Raw genomic sequence first — 23958 nt, 5'->3', positions numbered from 1 at the left:
AATATTTGTAATTTTAAAAAAAGCACATGTTCTAAGCTACGGCCATGGTAGAATATTTTTCCACACTAAACTAAACCAACATTCTTGTGGGGGGAACTATATTAAATTTGGTTTGCCTGAAAGTCAAAATATCTAGTCTAAAATACCTAAATCATCCTATATTAGAACCACTTTGTGCTGAATGAATATGGAATTATTCAGACATATTAATCAACAACAAACCAAATAGGGAACTGGTTATAAACTTCACCTGCTGTGAGACAGTCGTCCCCCGCCACACCGCTTGGTGGCGCTGTGACGCAGCGAACCACCTTTTCAGACTCTCTGAGTTGCGTCATTGGAGGCACTACCGAGTCCTTTTCCGGTGTCCCGGTACATCTCGTGACAGTTTTATTTACCAGCGGGCAAGCTGCTGGAGTGAACCGACTGCTTTCGCTATTTATGGCTCCAGACGACCCTCAGAGGAAACTAAACATGCCTTTTCGGTTGAGGCAGCTTTAAAAACACAGTAACCATGTGGAGAGTTCAAGGTTTTGTTGGAAGAGGTGAGAGAAATACTATTTCTGAAATAGCATTGACATATTCTACGTTTAACATGTCATGTTGTTTCTTTAACTTATCGCTGTTATTAAGAAATAAACGACGTTTATTGTGATTCCCGTACAGCGTAACGTTAGCTATTTAAGCTAACAGCTATCGAAGTCAATTTGCATAAATGTAAACAATTAGCTTATTTCGCTAGTTTCTAACTTTACTCTTTTAAGATTAACTGACACCGCCCCCTGGTTTATTTTGGTCAAAGTGAGTGAAGTTAATCTCACTCCTGTTTTGGTGTACCGGTTTCTCGACCTTTCGATGAATATATATATAACGCTGTTGTACACACAAACATACATTAGAAGAGTCAAATGTTAAATGTCAAAAAATGTACCTGCACTAAACACCTGCGACTTATATGTGCAATATGGACGCATACTGTCTGTATTACCTGTCTTTAAGGCTATTTTTTATTTATTTATCTTCACCTCAATACTTGTACGAATTTATGTATTCTATTACTTTTTACTTGGCATGCCATGGATTAACGTTCTTATTAGTTATTACTGAATTTCGTAACTTACCTTTGTGGTTTACTGAACTCTGTGTGTTTGTGTGCACTGCGCATATTTTGGAAAACCTAAACAAAATTAGAATTGCAATGTAAAGCTACAACTCTGTCGATACAATACCCCTGACACACTATTTAAATCATATTTCAGTGTACACAAGTTCACCAATCAGATCACACTCACCGCCTCTGTTAAACACATTAGCATGAGGTTAAAACCTTATTCTTTATTAATTAGATAATATCTCAGGAGTTACTGTAGAAGTGCTGCTGCACATGTTCTGCTGCCACTTTATTAATTCATCTCATAGTTTCCTATAATTTGCTCGAAATTAACGGATCATTAACGGATCAGTAGTTTCCTAAAAAGCTCCACATGTTAAAATATGAAAGGTGTGTACAGTCACGTCATGAATTAAGTTAAGTTGCAATGATAAAAGGATAATGAATAAATGTTAACGTGAATGGTTATCTCTGGAAACCAAAGTAATAAAACGGTAATAACCGTCTCAGATCTTAGTCTCTTTTTACTACTTTATCATATTACATGAATGCTGGACATTAATGTCTACTTTCTGCTGTTTGTGTCTTCCCATCACTTCTCAGTTCTGCATCGATATCATGGCAGTAACCCCCTGCGCCTGCCCCAGAACCAGGGCCAGTCTCAGGGACTCGGGGAGGCTGAGATCATTAACAACTCGGTTGTCCTCTCCACCTCTCAGCACTCTTCTGATGGCAGGTACTTTCCACACCTCTATCCTGTTCAAACTTTGTTCGGGTCTGATGGAAAAAAACCTTGAAAATTAGCAAAGAGAAGAACTGAGCCTCTAACTTTGATCTCATGACTGCTTTGCCCTCAAACCACCGGCCATTTTATTAGCTGATGAAAAGAAAACCTTTTGAATTAAGGTCGAACCTCAGAGGCTACCCTCGTCCCATTCCTTTTTTGTTCCTTTACCCCTTCTTTGAACCCGTTCTTGACTCGTACCACCCTCACCGCCTCCCTTTCAGCTGGTTGCATCACCCAGTAGCATCTCCTGTAAGCGTGACAAGGGTTAGTCGAGGGCACAGAAACAAAGCCTTGAGCCTCGAGCAGAATATTTCTGTAATGCCTTAATACAATATACTGGAAATAAAAAAAAAAACAACAACAATATCAAATTGTAATTTTTCTGTTTGTGCTGTTTTTTTCTGTCAGCTCTCAAAAAGAGGAGGATGGAGATAGGAGGAAGAAACGGAGGACCTTTCATCTTGGCTTCGCTGAGCTTCCACGTTACACGGCCCTGGATGCTGTGGGATGGGTGCGTCCTCTCTTGTTACATTTCCACATGTAAAAGACAAAGCATATTTCCTAATATGCCCAGTGTCATCAGCTCATCCCAATTAGTCTACAATTTGTTGAAAGAAAGATGTCAGGCAGCTGCTCTCTGAGGGTTTAAACCGTGTGGACTGATTAGACAAATAGTGCATGCTGGCAAAACGGCTATCAGTACTAAATATATTCAGAGCTAACCGTGGCATTTTGGCGCATTATTATTAAGTATACAGCAGGGTGGCCAAAAATGTGTCATGGAGACTCAACAGTCTGCCAGTTTTCTTCCCAACCAATCTCACTGCATATAAACGTGCTTTCTGATTTCCTTCATAACCTGATTTCTCTGCATTGACTGTTTTTTGTGTGCATGCAAACGCACAAACTGATGAGTTCTTTGAGTAAAAGCCGGCAGAGTGTTGGCTCTCCATGGCACATGGTTGACCATCCTGCTACTATGTTAGTACCAGGAGTATCAGTGAGTGACTGAATGAGTCTTTGTCCACAGGGTGCTACAGCGGTTCTGTTCATGCAAATCTGCAGGAGGATCCACTCCCAGTTCTCCTCAAACTCTGAGCCCAGTCCCATCCCCGGAGCCCTGACGGCACCCTCCGCTCTGCACAAGTGCGGCTACCGCATTCTGCTGGAGATCTGTGAGTCGCATTACTGTAAAGAAGCAAAAAGCCAACTGATGGTTCGCCTTTTCATATAAACTGATGAAATCCAAGCTAGTTTTAAATAACCAACATTTAACTATCTCAACCCCAAACCCTTTTAATCTTGTGATCAGAATCCTGACTTTGTTTTGTTGCGCCTGTCTGGTTTCTCTAGTGTCTAGACGAGATGTCCTTCCCAGAGGGAGGAGTGTGTTGTGTCTGCATGAGGGGCCAGAGAGACAGATCCAGGATCAGGCTCAGAGCAGCAGCAGTAGCAGCAGTAGTTCAGGTGATGCCGGTCTTCACAGCAGCAGTGAGCCGGTCCACCTGACTGCTGACTGCTCCATCTGTTACCAGCAGAGGGCGCTCCTGAACCAGGATTCTCCCATACCCGGTTTGTTCTGAGCTCTGTGGTGGTCATAGTTTAAAAGATTGTTTACAAATAATATTCATCTCAAAATGTTGTTAACCTAGTGTTTATGGGAGCAGGATAATTAAGCATTGTTCTCGCCTCACTCACAGAGGAATCACTGGTGTCAGCATCCTGTCCTCTGCAGAACGATGCTAACCGAGACAACACGGAGACGAACGACGTCAAAGACAAGGTGGACGTCTGCCTCCCTGAAGTTTAATCTAATAAAAGATGCATGTTTGTCTTCATCCTTGCAAAGGACTGACTTGTCGTCTAATCTTGATTGTTGTTGTTTTTCAGGACATGCTGTCTGATGAAGAGAGGGTGGCAGGAGCGGCACTGAATCTCAGACATGTGGGAGATACCAGCGTTCCTGTTATCCTCAACATCATTGGTAGGGATTTTTAGACACAGTGAAACACTAAATCATTCTCACACGTTCTTTCCTACTCAGATGTTCTCCCTTTTTAAGACTTCAAGTTCTTCCCATATAAGGCAATATTTGTTTTCCTCTGTCTAAAGCTGATATCTTCTTCTCTCTGTTTATTGCAGGTTTAGAAAGTACCAAGAGTGAAAACTACGAGGAGGCGTTCACGTGTTTTGTAACTGCAGCTCAGCAGGGTTACAGCAAGGCCCAGTTCAACACGGCCGTGTGCTATGAGAAGGGCAGAGGAGTCGTCAAGGACAGAGACAAGGCGAGCATCCGGACACTTTACTTTCCTGAGTGTTTCCTCATTGTGAAAAACATCATACGTACTTCCCTCCTGTGTGAGGAACCAGTGTTGAGAGGATTCTTGTGTGTTTTCTGTTCCAGGCTCTGTATCACTACTGGCAGGCAGCCACTGGTGGTCACAGACAGGCTCAGTACCGCTATGCAAAGCTGCTTCTGACCAGCAGGGGGCGCCAGAGTGTAGAGGAGCTGAACACGGCCATCGACTTCCTAGAGCAGGCTGCTGCAGCTGGACTGAGCAAGGTATGAAATCATCACCAAACCTCATTAGCTCTTCTTGGTTATTTCATACAATACCTTTGCAACTCTTGTACATTCGGATACTGTTTAACAATACTTAAAATTATAATTTTCCACATTGCTCTTATAGTGTTATGAGATATCATACTGCACTTCAACTTCAAGTGATTTAAGAAATGATTTAGACTTTTTTTCAACATGTAACAGCAGGAAAAGTACAGATATAAATAATTATAAATGTTGGCTGAGTTCCATTTAGCTGCTTCAGTTTCAGGGTCCTGCTGTTGTTCATGTGGGCTCACTCTCTCACTCTCATGGCTTACTGGGACATTTTAATAGAACAGAGCCAACAATCACAGCATTGATAGCGTCTGCTTACTCACTCCGTGTTAACTGTAATTCTTGAAGAAAAAGGTGAAGGTGAATCAAAAAACGGAGTAAATTCTTGATAAATTGAAGGAATTGGGGGCGGCAAAACTATATCAAAACGTCTGGTTAATGATATAATAATAGTAATAATAATATAGTATAACGTGGAAGTATAATCCAAGTCTTCTTTATCTAGTCGTATGTTCAGTACTTCCAATGTGCATATAAGACGGTCTGATGGGGGGGGGGGGGTTATATCACAAATGACTCTGTCTAGTTAACAACTATAAACCTTTCCTAAATGTGTGTTTATATATTCTGAAGTGTAGAAGTTAAAATATAACGCACACAATTTCTGAGCATTTATTCTTCTGACCGCAGTTGCCGTATTACACAGCATTACCATATACGGGTTTTAATCTCTTGTAGTTGTGTTTGAGAGCAGTTAGGTATCAGCTTCTGATTAGTCGAAGGACCCGAGGCATCAGGAAGTGCTTGTGGACGGCTAACAAAAATAATAGCTGTTTTCTACAAAGGAAAAATGGATAAATATTAATAGGAAACACTCAGTGTTGCATTTATCGTTATGGACTTATTAAACAAAGTCTCCAAAAACACACTGCAGCTCAAGGTTGGAATAGAAAGCTTCTGGAAGAGATACGATCGCACCAGAGCCCTTATCACAACGTTAGTGAATCTCATGCAGGCTCTCAACGATACTAAGTATGTCATATATTTACAATGTCCATTTGGACAGGAGACGTGCTGCAGCAGTAAATGCATCACAGGGGCATTATGAAAAACATAGACATGGTAAAGTGGTGGTCCTTAAAATGAAGACTTTTCTCCGTTTTTTGATTCTTTGTTCACCGTTGAATCGTGCGAGTAAAACAAGGATGTTTTTTTGAAGCATTTAAGGCAACGCGGGGTAAGTAATAGATATATTGATTGATAATCATTTTGTGGGTGAAGTATTCCATCAACTTGTTAAAAAAGAGTCAGTGAAAAGTGCACCAGTTTTAAGCCATGAAAGAGATACAACATCAAGATTTATTTTCCGTTTACTTTTAGAAAATAAAACCTGGAAGAGGTTTCTCACTTAGGTTAAAGCATGTGTCTGTTGAAAAAGTCAAACAAAATGTGAAGACTCAGATTATACATGGCCTGTGTGTTAATAAACAATGGTCTTATTGGTATTTGCCATACTGGGTTACTGTGGATGTGTGTGTCTAACAGAAGAACTGTCTCTCTTCCTCTTCAGGCTCAGGTGTGCCTGGCCTCGGTCTACACTCGGGAGCCGGTGAGAGATGGCAGTAGGTCTGTCCACTACCTGAAGATGGCGGCAGAGAGCGGAGTGAGCGCCCTTCTAGATGCTTCTAGAGTTTTATCTCTGTCTTTATATCGCTGAGGTTTCCCCTCCCCTCCCGCTGTACATTCATTCTGTATTTGTCAACAGGGTATCCCCACCGTCTCCTGCTTTTTAGTAGTCACCGCTTATTTTTAAAACATCCCTACTTACACTCCATGCTGCAGTTGTGTTGAGGCAAATAGTGTTAATTAATGTTACTTGAAATCACTTTAGAGCTACATAATTGCTGATTGTCCCATTGTTGAGTCACACAGAGCTGCTGTGCTTCTTTCAATAGTGACATATTCCCTCCTCACCCCGGATGTCTCTTTATATTCCTGCTGTTTGTTTATAGCGTGTAATATTTAGCACAAATTCTACCACCTTGTCAAGTTCTTGAAGATTAAATAGCCCAAAATCCCATGTTTATTTTTGATCATGTGCGCAGGACAACACCGCCCTGCTGTTTTTGGGTCAGTGTTTTGAGAGCGGCTTTGGGGTGCAGCAGAATCCGAGGACAGCGGTTGAATACTACAAACGAGCCGCTCAAGCGGGCAACAAGCAGGCTCAGAGCTTACTGACGCCTCTGAAGGATGAACTCAGAAAGGGTAGGCACACATTCGTCTTAGTCGTTGCATGTTGTGCATTTGTTAACGATGGCACTGCATGTGATACGCTTTTAATGAGCCAGGACAGCAGTGATATGTGTGAGAATCAGCAGTGATTTCTCTTATCTGACTCGTCCTCCTCTGCAGAAGATGCCGTGTTGCGCTGCATCCATTCGGCTCCGTGTTTCTCTGCAGCCGACCGGCGGCTCCAGCAGCCGCTCTCCTCTCTGGCCCCTCTGGCCCCTCCGGCCCCTCCCTCCTCCAGTCGCCCCATCACCCTTCCACTGCTGCCTCACTCCTGGAGCACCGGGAGCCTGTGTGTCCCCCCGGCTCTGTCCTCCACCCCGCTTCACCTGCATCCACAGAGCACTGAGGGAGGAGCCTGCCAGTGGACCGTCGGGGTTGGATAGTTATCCTGAGCCAGCGCAGGTCAAACTGAGGAATGTATTTTATAGCGGGAATGTATTTTCACCAAAGGAGAAAAGGTGAAAGTGTGTTAGGTGTGTACATATTGTGAAGTCTGGATTAGAGTGAATCCATTTTATACTTGGTCAAATGTGTGTGTATGTAGACATTTTGTTGGAGATGTTTTATAAAGCTGAACGAGTTGTTGGATTTAGGTTTTTACAATATTATGTGGAGAACGAAATATGGAAGCTTTCTTTTTATTATTTGTTTCTATACATTATAGTGCTTTTTGTGTAATTTGAATTCTCCTGTGAGTCAGAAATGTGATCTATGTGCCTTTGGTGAGGTTGAGAGTCTTTGGTGGGTATTAATCATGTGCTTTAAGTTAGTGTCATAACGTTTAGTAATACTGTTACTGTATCTTTGTAAAAGAACAAACAGGTAAATGCTTTCTGCTAGTCCAAAGTTTTAACTATGAACTGATGCACTGTGAGGAGGATGTTGTACTGATAAAGGCAGATCCTAAAAAACATTAAAAATATAATCCTTCAAAGCTGATTTGTTTCTTTGGAATTGCAGTTCATGTGCAAAACAGTACTTCAACGACTGTTGTAATCCTTTTTTAACATTAACTTTATTAAGTAATAGGCTACTAGTGTGGGAGTGTCCTCTGTATCGCAATAACTACATAAAATCAGGATCACTTCGAGTCAAACTTCATACAATATTAATCTAACGAGAACTAAAGCTGCGTGTGTTTCAGGGGCAGATGTGATCATCGGTGTAGCATTATAAACCCGACCATTCATGTTTCTCCAGACTACTGCATGACGTAAGACTCCGATGATGTGTGATTTCATTACCTGAGTTGCAAAATAACGCCGGTAGATTTATTATGGTTGCGTCTTCCTCCGTGCGCCGAGCGTCCTGCGTCCGCGCCACTGATTGGCCGGTCTTCGCTCAGAGCTCCACAGCGCCGCGCCGCGCCGCTCCGGGATCCTCTGGCGCAGAGAGAAAGCTCAGCTTGGCCGCCAGCGAACACCGGGCTGGGAGGGCAGATGATGTGATCCGATACGGGCGGCCGTGCTGCAGCTACGGGCGGAGTGGCACTTAAAAAGCGGCTGTCGACCTCGGACCTGCTCGGTATTGTGTGTGTGTGTGTGTGTGTGTGTGTGTGTGTGTGTGTGTGTGTGTGTGTGTGTGTGTGTGTGTGCGCGCGCGTTTGTGTCGTCGTGGGAGCGGAGGCGCAGAAGCCCGGAGGCTGACTGAAGCGGTGAGTGGATGTAAATAGATGCTCTCGATGGGATGCACTCCCCTCCCAGTGCGGCGGTGGCGATGGGGCTGGATGCTGAAGATTTACTGCGTCTGTTCGTGTATCGACAGCGTTGCTTCCGCAATGATGGCAACTCCACCTATATGCTTCCTCGGCGTTATCGTGGATTTAAAGATGATCTAACGCGAGTTTGTTAAGACGGCAGCAAGAAAAGAGGGGCTAGAATACTCCACCCATGACATCATCGACTTTTCAAGTTGAATGTTGTCCCCAGCTTGCGCTTTCATCTGTTGCTCTTCATTTCTGAAGCGGTGGGTGCAGTTCAGAGTTGAGGAAAGAGGCCTCTCGTTCCAGGGAGTAAGTTGATAAAGGAGGATTTCCTCTCACGCTATGATCTCTGTCGGTATCTAGATATTACCTGATGATGAATATCCAAAGCATATTATTGATGAGAAGTTGATCTTTCTTTATAGGGTGACCTTCAGGTGTGAAAACACTCTTTTCTGTAGATCTGTGTACAGGCTGAATAGACGGTAAAAACAGCTTCAGCAGATAAGGATCATGTTTTGACACCTGGCTCCAAAAACAGAGAAGATGATTGTATTTTGTCTGTCAAGAAGTTGCATTATTATTTTTATGCAAGACTTATATATCTGCTTGTTTTCTGTCTTGTATTACTGTACATGTTACTGCAATGTAAGCAGAGCACATCTCCAGAAAGATCAGCAACAGAATGAAATGATTAGTTTATTATTGCATAATTGTTTTATTAGTAGGCTGTACAGTTTGCTGCGGTCCCTTGACCAGCTGCTAAAATATCTTGTGCATCTCATGAATGACCTCTGCTGTTGGAGAGCACAACAGAGTTGTTGAGAACAACAGTTTAACTACCGCTGTGTGTTGACTGTGCCCCACTGTCCTGCAAACTGCTGTGTCATTCTCCTCGCTTTCTCCCTCTCTAATAACCGTCCTCTCTCCTTCCCACTCCCCTCACATCCTCTCTTCGCTCCACTTTGTTTAACTAATGGAGATCTGGCTTCATTTCCGGGGGTAAAGAAAGAAAAGGATGGTCCAGTTTGCCTGCAACTCATGTATAACAGTAAAATAAAAAATAGAAGAAAGGGACAATGAGGAGTTGAATTGCTGTTTGCTTATTACTCCTTGTCTGTTTTGGGGATTGTGTCAGGATGTGTAATTTGTCCTCTGAGTCATGCAATATATTTGCTGTGATTTTCAGCTTCAGTTGCTCAAGGCTCAATTTCTAGTGGAAGGCTTGAATCTCCAGCTTTTGTGTCTTTTAGTTTGGTACAAATGCATTTTTTCCATCTTTTTTTTTAAAGGTTCTTATAATGCCAAAAATTCAGAAATTAATTTCAGCCTGGAGACAATGATGTCCATTAGTTAGGGTGGTAACATACCAATTTGAGCTACAAGGTCTTTGACAAAAGCATTGCTGATTGAGAAAAAACAGCTGTTATCGTGATGAGACTGTATAGCTCGGTGCAGGTAGTCTGTACCTGTTGACACTGTGTTTGTGTCTGATCACAGGCCTGGAGTGTGAGCGCAGATTCAGCACAAACAGGTTGTTTTGGTTGTCTTGCTCAGTGACACAGGGACAACACGACAACCACCCAGGGAGAGGGGAGCGGATAGGGGCCCCGCATGAACAAAGTGCACTGTCCAGGGATTCTGCTCTCTCCAAAATCCTGCCTCTGTGTTTTCACAAGATCTTGTCGTGCTATAAAATCTGCTGTCTTTGTATTTTCCATGTTTCTGAGTAAAGGCGCTGGTGATGACTGGAGCATTGTTTTAGGTGTCTGTGTGTGTGTGTGTGTGTGTGTGTGTGTGTGTGTGTGTGTGTGTGTGTGTGTGTGTGTGTGTGTGTACGTGTACATGATCGGGCGACAGGATGTTTGTACATTATGCTTGCGTGCCTGGACATGTTTTTCTACCTGTGTCTGTGTTCAGTTGCTTACCAGCTTCCCACAGAGTTGCAATCAAATGAGATCATTCAAAGACAGAAGTGACAGTGCAGCATACCCATACATGTGCTGTGTCTTACAATGACTCTCTGCTACTGTCTTTGTTGCTATCCATCTGTCTCTGTGTTCAGCATCACAGGGCTGATCCACCCAGAGATAAAAGAGACACGGTTAGCTAGTTAGCAGGAGCCGCCACTTCTCCTCCCCACAGACTGGCTTTCTGCTCAGCTCCGCCTTTCAATGTCAGTCCTGGACGAATACATCGAGGGTCTGACTCACTCTCGATACCATGCAAATGCAATCCAGCTTCATGTCTTTGATGCAGTGTTTTTATAGCACTTCAACAGTGACACCTTATGTGTAAAGGGGCGTAAGGCTGGAGAATAATCAGCACCATAGTGTATCGATAAAAGCCTGGCTGAGCTGCAGCCGGAGAGCAAAGAGCAAGATGTTTTTATCTGCTTTGTGTTCCGTCGTAACATCAGAGAAATGCTAATGAGTGACAAAGCACTGAGCGTCTCAACTTGATGATGTCACCCCCCTGTGATGCTGTCAAAGAAACACACCCAGAGAGTACTTGGGCCAGAAATTATTTTAAAACAAATATTGTATTAAATTATTTGCATGGTAGTTTAGTACAAGATATAAGCCGAGAGGCCAGAGAAACAAAAGCTTTTGAAAATATACTAACCCAGTGACCAACCATTTTCCGCAGCCATAGAGATGAGAAGGCATAAAAGCAGCTTGCAACCACAGGAAGGAGTGTTATTGTACTCTGCCTGACTAAGGGGAAATGGAAAATGAGGAACACTTCCTTCTCTATCTTTCTATCTTCAACATCTAATGAAAAAATAAGGTTGAATCCAGGTTAAAGGATCTTTATCAAAAATGTAATGTATAATGTTATGTGTTTGTGGTAAAAAACAACAACATATATTTACATATACTTACATGATTTTTTTTTACAATCTCTAGTATCAACATTGGCATCGACCTCAAAAACCCAGTATCAGTTGGCTTATATTGTTTAGCACATGCAGGTTATACACTGTTACATGACTTCTGACAGTGTGTCTCTTCTCTCATCAGCTCTATCACGGCAGTGTATTTCCAGTCAGCCATGATGTCAGTACAAACTCCTCCTCTCTCCCGCTCTGGCTCCTCCCCCTCTAATGTGGGTCTGGCCAATCGCAGCGGCGCCTCCGCCACCCCTCCCACCTCCCTCAGCCTTCGCTCGTCATACAACCAGTTGCTTGGGCGAGATGTCATCAAGGAGTCCATGGAAACCGGAAGTTCGGCCACCTTGCCAAAGAGCCGTCAGAGGTATGCAATGACCAGTGTGCGGAGCGCCATGGGGATCAGTGACAACTTGGCTTTGCCCTCTAAAAACCAACCTGGAACCAGAGGGAGGGGTCTCCCCACCAAGTCCTCCTCCAGCTCTGCCCTCTACTCCTCCTCATCCTCCTCCTCGCTGTTTAACACAACCAACCCCAAACTGGCCAAGAATGGGGCTAACATGCAGCGACGAGCGGAGAGTCAGCAGTTGGAGCTGAGCCGGGCCAATACAGAGGGCAAAATTCACAATGATCTCATCAATAATCCCAGTTCTGACTGGCTAGAATTTGGAAAAGACAACTCACAGCTGCCCCCGTTCCGTAGAAGGACCAAGAGCTTCTTGGAGTATCATGGGAAGGGCTGGGATTTGGACCTCAGTTGGGGAAACAAAGAGGACAAGGAGGAGAAGAAGCAGCAACCATCTCCAGAGAAAGAGCAGGCCAGCCCTTCCAAGGAGAGGGAGAGCCATAAGGAGGAGAAGCCCATCAGCAAGCAGACCTGCCAGGAAGAGAAGGAAGAGGTGGAGCCAATGGTGGAGGAGGAGGAGGAGGAAGATGACCCCACGCCTACACCAAGGCAGCCCCTGCTACCAGTGGTGGTGGAAGCCCCGCTTTCCCCCACATCCTCCTCTTCCACCAACAGCCCAGAGTGGGTCCCAGACAACCAAAGCCACCTCCAGAACCATGCTCCGGCCCCAATCAGAGAGGAGCTCTGTGCCCAGGTTCAGGCTAGTCCACGCAGTCCTGCAAAACCCCCTCGGAGCTCCCAGCCCCGGGTTATCAAGGTCGAGCTGCACCCCAACAATGAGAACCAGTTCCTTCAGCAGTACCCGCCTTCTTCCCCGAAACAGGCCCGGGTTGCAGAGAGGAACACCCCTACCAGGAACCGGGCACCCCCTGCCCTGCCGGATCCTGAACCTGAGAGTGTGCTCCCTAAAGTGGGCTTAAGAATGGATCTGACTCCTGAAACTCCATCAGAGGATGAAGACTCCAGCTGGACCACCCTGTCCCAGGAGTCACCCTCTCCTCAGACTCCGCGGGAGACAGGTTCGACATGTGTGTGTTTGTCCTTTCACTCAGATTTTTCTTTTGTTTTTCTTTCTATTTGCATATCTGTGTCAGCCTTTAATCATGCCTCTATTGCGTTGTCCTTTCATTTCCACTCCCTCTCTCTCCCTCCGTGTACCTCCTGCTGTCTGAACTGGAAATTTACCAAAAGCCTCTTCTTAAGCAAGCAAGTCACTCCAGCATTACTGCTGGGACCTTTAAAGGCCCCTGTGGACCTTATGGCGCAGAGAGTGATTAGGATGGACAGAAGGATATAGGGCACTGCAGATAGCAGGGTGTGAAAAAGGAAAGAAAAAAGAGGGGAAAAGGCAGTGCTGTATTTAGTAAGAGATGATTGCCAAGGATGCATGACAAAGTAGTTTGAGAATGTGAGGGTATGCAGAGAAATATAAGAAGGTAGACGGGAAAAAAAGACAACCAGCAGAGACAGGAAAGGAGAGATGCTATTGCCCACTGGGTCAGACTACCGGGGATGAGCCCTGGAGTTGCTATGACAACAGAAACTAGAGTAGGGACAGGCTGACCATCACTGAAATGTACCCTGTCCATCCCTATGTGTGTGTGTGTGTGTTCAGCCTTTTGAGATATGTCACGATCATGTGTTTTTGCAGAGCCCTCCCGTGTGCAAGCGTGCATATGTTAATGTTTGTGTGATGCAATATGTGTTTGTGTATCACTGTCATCCATCAGCAGATGTATGGGGTGAGGGGGACCTGCCCCCAGGCTGGCGGGAGATCTCAGATTCATCAGAGGTCTATTTCTGGCACATCCCCACTGGCACCACACAGTACCACCGACCTGTACACACCTCTCCCAACAACGAGCCAGACACTGAGCACGACCCACAACAGGAAACACAGGACTCTCTCAAGCCTCCAAACGAGGTGAGAGGACCCACAGAACTAACACACCTCAGACACACCCGGCCAAACATTATTTTATTTAAGTTTTAGTTTGCAAAGCTACATATCCAGGTTCATCCTGTGTTGGGCTTTGAAGTTCTAGTATTTTTTTCATGAAAGCGGAAGATTGTTTTTTGTCAACAATCTCAATCCCTAGAGAGACTAAGATTGTTTCGTCAAACATGTATAACATCTGTTTTCAATTGATTTATTAAAAAGTAAAAATAGTGACATGCCAATAACAAATGTAACCACAGGTTGAACTGTTTTCTGTGTAGCTGTGGTCAGGGAGGAACCTCCATTATATTAGAGATTGATAAATAATACTGCCAAGTATACAATCTTAGTACATTATATTGGAACGCTGCTGGCGACCATCGTCTGTCTGTCTCTGTGTTTCTCTCATGTTGCTTCTCTCTCTGTCTCACACAGCGCCCCAGCAGTCTGATATCTGACAGCTCGGTGGAGCCGGTCCCCTCACCCTCTGACTCCTCCCCCTCCCCCTCCTCCTCCTCCACCCTCTTAGATGATGTCACCTTTTCTGGACCAAATCTGAACACCACCACCTGCACAGCCAACGTGAGTCACAGTGTCACATTTATTTGGGTATTCACTTGTTAAAATCGTGTCTCTCTCTCTCTCTCTCTCTCGCTCTCTCTCTCTCTGTAAAAGTTAAAATTCATTTTTGTGATATTTATTGATTGTTTTATTGTTTCATTTTGGCCTGAATGGGAATGGTGTGCTTTTAAATTCAAAGCAAAACACTTAATTTTACATTTTTACCCAAGACCAACAGCTGCTCCACGGTCGTCCAATCACTATTAAAAACATAAAGAGTCATACTGTTACATAGGGCGACATACTGTAATCCTTCAATACAGCGAATGGGGAATTTGGTGTCTGTACCTAGATTGTCTAGCTTTTTTTTTTTTTAGCTTTGGTCAATTTTAATTATACGTTGTATCGCTTTCTTCACTATGTATATGTGCACTAAGCTTGATTTATATCTCTGCTTTCACTACTTCATTTATCAGATTGAAATGAGCACACAGGAATCTCAGTCCAGGCTGGTCTAAGGTGCATATTCAACAAAGATGAATATCTCTCATATTAAGTTAAAATGAGTATTAACATCTTCAGTTATTACAAAAGCAAATGAGATCAAATAAGTTAGTAAAATCAATATTAGAATCTGGCTGTATTTTATCTTCTTCATTCCCTCACCAATGATGTTGGTCTCTTTGCTTCAGGAGCTGAAGGACTATCCAGTCTATCCAGATCCCAGTCTAAAGGCGTTTGAAGGGGCTACCCTCCGCTATGCGTCACTTAAACTCAAGTAATGCACATTGACATACTCAACAGTTAAGACTTATGTATCATTTCCAGATTTGTGTATTTTCATGCACTAATTTAGGAAATATACTCTGGCTATTTGTTATTTGTTGGCTTTATGCCTTATGTTTCCCTGCAGCGCCCCAGCCCAGCTAGAGACAGTGGACCTTAACAATACCTTCTCCAATCCAGAGGCATTGGTAAGATCAAAACAACAACATATTACAACAATAGACTTACCATTTGTGTTTGAATAAACATTGTGGCCAAGAACAATTATCTGTTGGGATTTTTGCAGGACAAAATGATAAAGATCCATTGCTCATGTCTGGTCTGTGTCACAGTTTGCAGATTTATTTACTGAAGAAGACGGACACCCTTTCATATTGTTTCATGATGATTTGTTTGTGTGCGGTGACCAGTTGGGACTAAATTACAATTACAAGCAAAGGCCCCACATTTTCTAAAAGACAGGGTTAAAATATTGGACTTACCCTACATTCAAATACTATTAGTACTTGGTAACACAGTATTCCACTTATATATGACTGTTTGGTAACTCTAACATTTGAAGAGCACATATTCACTGACTCACTGGCATCCTGTCCTCTCTCTCTCTGTCTCTGTTGCAGTGCCACTCAGTGGTTACTTTGTGAATTGAACTATGGTGAATGTGTTTCCAGTCAATCTAATTATTTGTCAGAAGAATAGCATGTAGAAGCCTCTTTGATCGTAAACAATTTTTGACGTTATTGCAAAGGACATATTTAATTAACTCAACATTAAAAGTTGAATGTTGCACGCTCACTTTTGTGCAATAATAAGGTATTAAATAAAAGCTAATGTTATATTCTATGTTGGACCCCAAAACCAAACGAACAATGTGAGTTCTCTTATTTAGTCAGGATTTGTTTTGTTTTTAAAAAATTGAATCACAAAGGACAGAAAATGAGACTTACACATACTATATTAATTAAAAATGTCGGTAAAAGAAAAGCTTGAGATATTCACATATCTCAGTGGAACCCAGAAACACAAGGGGATCATTCTGGGAATTCAGATTATGATCTCAGGATGTGTGAACGTTTAATAAGCTAGAAAACAAGAGAGAGGGATATGGGCAGTGGAAGAGAGAAGGTGTTTTTTTTCCTCAGCAGAGAAGAGCTCCTTGTTGTCCAGTTGGGTGCCCGTGGCTAAGTGGAGAGCAGGGCCGCCTTTCAATCAGAGGGTCGGCGATTAGGCTCCTGCTCCGCTAGTCTCATGTCAATGTGTCCTTGAGCAAGACACTTAACCCCAAAATTGCTCCCGTAGCTGTGCCTACGGTGTGTAGATAGATGCTGAATTGTAAGTGCTAAATGACTGTAATATGGTAGAGAGAAAGAAAGAGAAATAGTTAAAAGAAGAGAAGAGGGAAGTTGCTAATAGCTTAATAGCTACCTGAGGCAGCCTACACACACACACACACACACACACACACACAGTCTTTCATATTTTAATGCGTCCCCAATCAAACTTCTCAGTTATTGCTCTGATGGCTGTATTGTGATGGTACAGTAGCTGTCTGTGCATACTGTACTCTACCTCTGTAAGCAAACCTAAACTTCAAGAGGAACTTTGTTTGAAAAGAAAATGTATTACCCAAACTATTTGTGCACACACACAGTCTTCCTGAGCAATGGATTAGCTTGTTCATAACCTGTCTAATCGCCTGACCCGTGAGACTGTATTGTAGCAATGTCGCTCTGTTATGAAATTTCACCAAATATTTTGGTGAGTACATGGTTATCATAACAGACAAACTGAATCATCCAAATGTGTGTGTGTGTGTGTGTGTGTGTGTGTGTGTGTGTGTGTGTGTGTGTGTGTGTGTGTGTGTGTGTGTGTGTGTGTTGTGTTGTGTTGTGTTCCTTCCAGTCATTCCCGGTGCGATCCCTGGGCTGGGTGGAGATGGCAGAACAGGACCTATGTGAGGGGAGGAGCAGCGTGGCTGTCCACCACTGTATCAGACAGCTGTCCTACTGCAGGAGGGACATACGAGACTCAGCCGGTGTCTGGGGAGAGGTCAGTGTGTCAGCAGCAGAGACAGACAGTTACATACAGTATGTATGTTTGTTTGGTTTTTTTTGGGGGGGGGGTATTTTTTAGAGGCCTTAAAAGTTCAAACTATGAATAGTTCACATAAATATCCAAGATTAGAGAAATTCAGAAATAAATATATATAGCTAGAGAATTTTTTTCATCAAATGACCTTGTTTTAATCCTCTTGCAGCCCCTCGTTTTGAACCACAGTGTATCCTTGTTTGTGGTCTTACAGGGTAAAGGGATGCTGCTTGTGCTTCAAGACCGCATGTTGACCCTGGTTGACCCGGATGATCGCAGCCTGCTCCACTCTCAGCCAATCAGTAGCATCCGTGTCTGGGGTGTCGGCCGAGACCACGACAGGTAGGTGAACATCAAAACTGTCTTTTTCCTTTTGGGAAACCTTTTTTTTTTTGTTGCTGTCTATATTTACAGATATTCTTGACATTCTGTTTTAGCGATTCCAGGTGTCACATATTCTCTTAAACTTGAACTGTTGAACATGCACACAAAGAAGAACTCACACAAACACATAAATCAAGCTTCAGACATGCACTTAAGTGTGTGCAACACACAGGACCTAAAACACTGAAAAATGCATGTGTGGTACATTCTCGCTGATTCAGGAGTTTTAACTAATCATCAGTGAAATCAGCCTCATTATTATGCGATGCAAATTTGCACAAGCTGCATTCAAAACTCCATAATTATGCTCATTGCTCCATGTTTCCGTTCCAGACTGACCCTCAGTCATTTGGCAATGTCCCATGGTCTTAACCTTTCACTATTGAGCTGACAGTGTGCTGAGGCTTGCACAGCTGCTAATGGGGGGGACAAGCAGAGCCCTCATTGATATGGGCCCCTGAGGGTTTCCATTAGCCCTCGGAGTAATCACTTCAAACACTCACACAAAGCCTGTACACATCTGGAAACATTAGTGCTGATGTGATATGCATATGCAAAGATGTAATATGTATGAGCCATATGAGCTTAACATACTTAACATCTTAACACCAATATACAAGTCTTGTGAAATCTTTTCTCAATACTAAATGTGAAACCACTAAGAGCCAAGAGACTGATAGATTCACTTTGGACGTGTGTCACACGATGACCATACAAAATGAGAAAAGTGGTGGAGGTTTGCGGTCCAAAGTAGCTGTCTGGTTCTGACCTGGAATTGAGTGAAAATGGAGTTTATCTGCGTAAAAAGGCGTGATCTCACTTCACTCTCCCACACTTGCAGTATCTTGTTACCTTATTTCTCTCTACCTGTCTCTGTGTCTCCCTACATAGCTTTTCTGTCTTCCTTCTTGTCTTTTTAAGTGCCTCCGTAGTCTCTCTCACACTCAAGGGGATGCACCCTCCCACTCCTCTTCTCTCCTTCCCTCAACACCAACACTACCACTACATTGCTTGTGTGTGTGTGTGTGTGTGTGTGTGTGTGTGTGTGTGTGTGTGTGTGTGTGTGTGTGTGTGTGTGTGTGTGTGTGTGTGTGTGATAGATGAAGAGGGGTAAAGAAAAAGAAAGAGAGTCCCTCCATCCTCTTCCGTCTCAGAGGATTGAGAAACTTTCAGTGGCTGTCTCTCTCGGCGGTAATGGATAAAGTGTGTAGTGGGAGGAAGAAGGGAGGGTCGGCCCAGGCAATAGCTCTCCATCTTATCCTTCTTTCTCTCTCTCTCTCTCTCTCTCTCTCTCTCTCTCTCTCTCTCTCTCTCTCTCTCTCTCTCTCTTTCTCTCTCTCACACACACACACAGCCTCCACTCTCTTCACCCTCTCCTCCCACCAGCACTTTAAAATCTGCAGTCTGCACTCCTCTGTTTGGTTTCAGGCTCATGATTTTTAATGTATTAAAATCCCACCCTGGCTGGGAGTGTGTGTGACTTAGAAGATATCTGATGCTGTGAGACCACAATGCATTTTCTGTATATGCAGCAAATTGTTTTATAGTATGCAGTATCTGTAGAGCGATGGTGTGTGTGTGTGTGTGTGTGTGTGTGTGTGTGTGTGTGTGTGTGTGTGTGAGAGTGAGTGAGTGTAGGCGTGCGTCTGAGTCTGAGACGACAATATTTTTGGAGGTTGAAATAGCTTTGTCCTGCCACTAGAGTGCACTATACTCAAAGTATGTGCATCCAGAGAAACTGTTATAGTACAACTGAGTACACCCAATTATGTAGACACCATCCATGAGTACTTCTGGTGTGGAGCTGTTTTTCATGGTTTGGGCAGACCCATTAGATTCAATTTAGGGAAATGTTAACAATGCAATAATATTTTAAACCATAGTGGGCATCCACTGTTGAGGGAGGTCTTATTGTATTTCAATACACCATGCCCCTGCTCATAAAGCCAGCTCCAAAAAGAACTGTTTTTTGACCTTACATAAAGTAAATGACAGAGAATGCATAATTTTAACTATTACCTATAATTTTTACATATTAATAGTAGAATAACTGTTGCATTATCTTGCATTGACATTGTGTATATTAAGAATGGATAAACTAAAGAAACATATATTACATTACATTACATTACAGTCATTTAGCAGACGCTTTTATCCAAAGCGACTGACAATAAGTGCATTCAACATTGGTAATCAAAAGAACTACTCGTCACCAGAAGTCATAAGTACATTTCCTTTTCCAAACAAGCATCTAAGAGCATGAAGCAGAGCATAACTACAGTGCAGAAACAAGAAAAACAGTTAGTGCTATAAGTAATACGAATACAATAAGTGCAACAAGCTAGTATGAATACAATAAGTGCTAAGTGGAAGGCTCAGGTTTTCAGCCTGCGCCAAAAGAATTATATGCTCATCTCCATGTTTTGTGTGTGTTTTATCAAAGGAGAAAATGAACAGTTATTAACCCTGGCCTGAGGGGGAATGTGTGTGTATTAACCCATGTGGTGGAAAGCTGCTGGACTGGGCTGCAGCAGTGCTGGTGAGATGTTGCTGTCAACTAAACTAAAAATAACTTACAGTCTGGTGTGGAAGAACTTTGACCTCAAACCCATCTAACACCTTTGAGGATGAACTGCAACATGGACTTCATCATCAACCTATAACCCTTGAATGGGAGCAAATTCTTGCAGCCAGGTTCATAAATCTGTTGGAAAGATTTCTAGGGTGAAGGCTTTTATAGCAACATATTAAAGCCCATGGAGTGATATAATGATTGAGATAGACGATCACATATGGGTGTATAGTCCACATACCCCTTCTACTGTCTAGTGCATGACTTAGAAACACAGAAGTAGTGGCAGACTAAAATTCCTGAATGCATGCATGGAAGATACCTCAAAGTAAAGCTCCCTTTGCTCTCTTCAGCCCTCTCTCTCTCCATCTCCTGTGTCTTTCTCAATGCATCTATCTGAGGAATATTCTGTGTCTTGTCCTGAATGTTCTCTCTCTCTCTCTCTCTCTCTCTCTCTCTCTCTCTCTCTCTCTCTCTCTCTCTCTCTCTCTTTCCCCTTCAGCTTGATTCAATATGAATGAGTCCCCCTGTCTCTTAAGAGGGCGAGAGCTGCGGGACGAGGGGGCGGGAGGCAGGGGGGGGTTTAGCTCCTCGATGAAGTCATGAGGCTATATTTGGAGCACTGAGCAAGTCCGGCTCTGTGCACACCCGTGTACACGTTTGCATGCATGTGTGTGTGACGGCACATGGGCTTGAATTGATGAAGTCATAGGTCTATATCTGGAGCACTCTGTGTGTATACGTGTGATGGTGAAAAGCGGGTGTGTCTGTGTTTTCCCCCTCTTCTCCATTCCCTTTTTCTGTCTGTAATGCTCTTGCGCTATTTCCACTCTTTGTCTCCAGCGCTCTTTCTGCCTCCCTCTTGTGCCATTGGCTGCGCTTTGCCTCTTCTTCTTTCTGCCTCTCTTTGTTTGTCCCATCGTTGCACTTTAACAGGGTGTAAGCCTTCCGTTTTTTTTCAGTTTCACTAAGACAAGAGAGGGACAAAGATAGCGGCAACTGAGGAAGGAGAAGATACTCTAGGCAAATAGGGAGAGTGCAGAAAAAAAAGTGGCCGTGGTTTTGAGAGAGAGTGGGGCATAAACAGAGTGATGGAGAGCCAGTGAGGGAGGGAGAGGCAGTGCATGCTTCCCTGCTCACACTGAGCAGGACACACGGCAGGACTTTGCAGGAGGTTCTACGGACCGGGCGAGCAAAGCAAAGGAAGCCGACCGTAGAGGAAGATAGGGAGAGAAGAGGTGTAGCAGAGGGAAGAGGAGAAGGAGGAGGAGAGGGAGAAGTAGGGGGAGGGGAAGGAAAGAGGGAAAAGAGAAGGGGAAAAGGAGCCCCAGAGGATTAAAAAAGAAGAAGAAGAGGAGGAAAGGAGAGGAAGCAGACAGGAAGACTTTACCCCCGGGTACTGTGGCTACAGCAATGTCACCGTGGTTTTGGAGCTAACGAGGCAAGGAAGTAGTCGTCTGTAACGGGGCGAGCATGTCTGCTTGTGTGAGTACCCCTATCTGTTATTCATTCACTCCTCTAGTTCTCCACATTCATCCATCCATCCATCCAGCCAGCCAGCCAGCCAGCCAGCCATCTCTCTACTTACAGTCATTCATTACTGCTTCTCTTTGCATCTCAACATTACCCCACATCTCTCTCCTCTGTTGATTTCCAACTGCTCTGTTTGTGTAGAGGACACAACGCACAGCTCCCAGCCCTACTTTCATTCATTTTTTCACTCATTTACTTTTCAACCTCCCGCTGTGTGTTTGACTTCAAGCTATGTACTTTGTCTCTCTCCCTCCTTCTCTCGCTCTCCCTGGCTGGCTAGCTGTCAGGTGTAGGGACGATGGCTGGCAGCAGCAGGTTTGCAGCCGGAGTCACTGAGACATGAGTAAGACGTTCAGGGAGCCAGATAAGAAAGAGAAAAAAAAACATAAGAGTGAAAGAAAGAAAGGAGGAGAGAGAGAGAGCGATGAAGTAAGCAAAGGGGTGACTGAGAAAGACGGGATTAAAGAGTGAGGATGAGCTGTGGGGATTTTTCAAAGTGCATGTCGCAGCTTTTTGGAGCTGTTTGATATTGCACTTGGTTTATGTCTGTGTGTTCTGCAGAGCCAAAATATTACTATTTTTGACATATATACGTCTTGAACTGCATTCTGAATTTGTTAAAGTGAGGATAGATGCCTAGGTGTGTGTGTGTGTGTGTGTGTGTGTGTGTGTGTGTGTGTGTGTGTGTGTGTGTGTGTGTGTGTGTGTGCATGTGTGCGTGCGTGTGTGTACATGATAAATGCTTTCACTGTATAAATATGTGGACTTTCCCCCCTCTCTCTCTCCTTGAGTATCTCCCATAACAAGCAGAGGAGGAGGAGGAAAGAGGAGGATGAGAGATGAGCATAGAAACACTAAGCGAAGAACAAAACGCCAGAGTGAAATGATTTACGACATTAGGGGGGCAGGTCCTGCTTGTTTTCTTGTCCTTGGCGTGTGACACTTATTAGGATTGAGACTTTGGTGTTTTAAAACGGAGGGCGTGTGCCTCTGTGATGTGCGCCTTTAATAGCGTCTCTGTACAGCCATCTGATGTCTATGTGTGTTTCCTGCTATTAAAGCAAATTATCATCACCTTTCCTCACTAATGGCTCATCAGCAGATGTGCCAGCTAGCACTCACACTCACACTCACACATGCACAAACACGTAATGACACAAACACACACTGAATCCACAATTCATTCATATTCATTAGTGGGCATCAGTGCTTGCTTATTCCCTCCAGCTCTCACTTATTTTCCCCCCACTGCTGACCTTCTGTGGACAGCTGTGGCATGTAGAAAAGGAGAGAGAGGAGGAGGGAAGAGGAGAAGAAGGGAGTGAAGAAAAGAGGAGAGGAGAAGAGAAGAGGAGAGGAGAAGAGGAGTGAATAGGACAAGGGAAGAGGACAAGGGAAGAGGAGATGAGAGACACAAGCCCTCAGTATCATAAATATTTAAATGCTGAACACACCCTAGCGATCGCCTCCATTTATGTCAATGAATAGAGTTTGTGCATGTTTGTATTGTAGCAGTCACTCTTCCAATCCTGACGCCCCAGTTGAACCGCAGCTTATTTGCTGATGTCAAGGCCCGTGTAACCCTAATTAACATGCAAGGCCCCCTCTGACGGCCCCCAGGGACGAGGGTCCGAACACCTAGACCCACTCGATAGACGCCAGAGTGATTGATGGCCTTTCCATCCCACTCCGGCTCCGATTTGAGCCCCGTACAGACCTCTATATCTTTCCCTGCAAGTCATCGCTCCTCCACGTCAGCTCCTTCCATCTACCCACAATACATCACTCCCACTTCTCCACACACATACACACGCCTTGTATCAGGATATGTCCACCCAGCCTCCCAGAAACCCTCATCCTCTGAAGGGTCATTACGGTTGGAGCTGTGTCCCCACTCACTCTCTAGCCCAGAGTCATATGTCACACACACTCACACTCACACACACACACACACACACACACACACACACACACACACACATACACACACACACACACACACAGAAAATTACACTCAGGAATACAAAAACCTTAAAAAAAACATTTCTTCCTTCTTTCTTGCATTTACACACTCTCTCTCTCTCTTTTACATCAGCATCGTTAGGCACACCTGCTGTAATCCCTGTCTTCCTGACGGATTACTCCTCCTTTTTCTCCTATAGATTCCCCACCAGCCAATAAATCTCCTGCTAATAAACCATCACTGGTCCCGGGCCGTGGCGGGTAGCGATGTGAGGTGATGTTGACGTTCGCTGATCATACAGAGCTGAACACAGCTGGACACTGG

General features: G+C 43.9%; 2 protein-coding genes across 8 annotated transcripts in view; both read left to right on the top strand.

Annotated features, from left to right (window-relative positions):
* Window positions 1-377: 377 nt before the first annotated feature.
* On the top strand, window positions 378-7744 carry dele1 (DAP3 binding cell death enhancer 1). Its single transcript, XM_068714714.1, has 12 exons — window positions 378-545; window positions 1715-1847; window positions 2307-2409; window positions 2929-3073; window positions 3252-3470; window positions 3599-3681; window positions 3789-3882; window positions 4041-4183; window positions 4303-4461; window positions 6089-6181; window positions 6624-6783; window positions 6931-7744. The coding sequence occupies exons 1-12, from the start codon at window positions 515-517 to the stop codon at window positions 7191-7193; spliced, it is 1626 nt and encodes a 541-aa protein (XP_068570815.1). The 5' UTR covers window positions 378-514; the 3' UTR covers window positions 7194-7744.
* A 420-nt stretch (window positions 7745-8164) lies between these two features.
* Window positions 8165-23958, top strand: part of LOC137875472 (amyloid beta precursor protein binding family B member 2) — a 35205-nt gene continuing 19411 nt past the window's right edge. The window contains exons 1-8 of one of the 7 annotated variants that reach the window (XM_068714708.1): window positions 8165-8464; window positions 11536-12836; window positions 13539-13732; window positions 14183-14329; window positions 15001-15086; window positions 15222-15282; window positions 16997-17143; window positions 17397-17524. In XM_068714708.1, the coding sequence (XP_068570809.1) occupies window positions 11567-12836; window positions 13539-13732; window positions 14183-14329; window positions 15001-15086; window positions 15222-15282; window positions 16997-17143; window positions 17397-17524 (2033 nt within the window). In that variant the 5' untranslated portion in view covers window positions 8165-8464; window positions 11536-11566. Of the gene's footprint in view, window positions 8465-8491; window positions 8822-11535; window positions 12837-13538; window positions 13733-14182; window positions 14330-15000; window positions 15087-15221; window positions 15283-16996; window positions 17144-17396; window positions 17525-20730; window positions 21624-23958 lie in introns of those variants that run through there. The other 6 variants (XM_068714706.1, XM_068714704.1, XM_068714703.1 and 3 more) reach the window with 6 other exon arrangements.

The sequence above is a fragment of the Cebidichthys violaceus genome, unplaced genomic scaffold, assembly GCF_023349555.1.
Source record: "Cebidichthys violaceus isolate CVI_PGR_0920_01 unplaced genomic scaffold, fCebVio1.0.p SCAF_2, whole genome shotgun sequence".
Taxonomy (NCBI): Eukaryota; Metazoa; Chordata; class Actinopteri; order Perciformes; family Stichaeidae; genus Cebidichthys; species Cebidichthys violaceus.
This window is presented reverse-complemented; position numbering and strand designations above follow the sequence as displayed.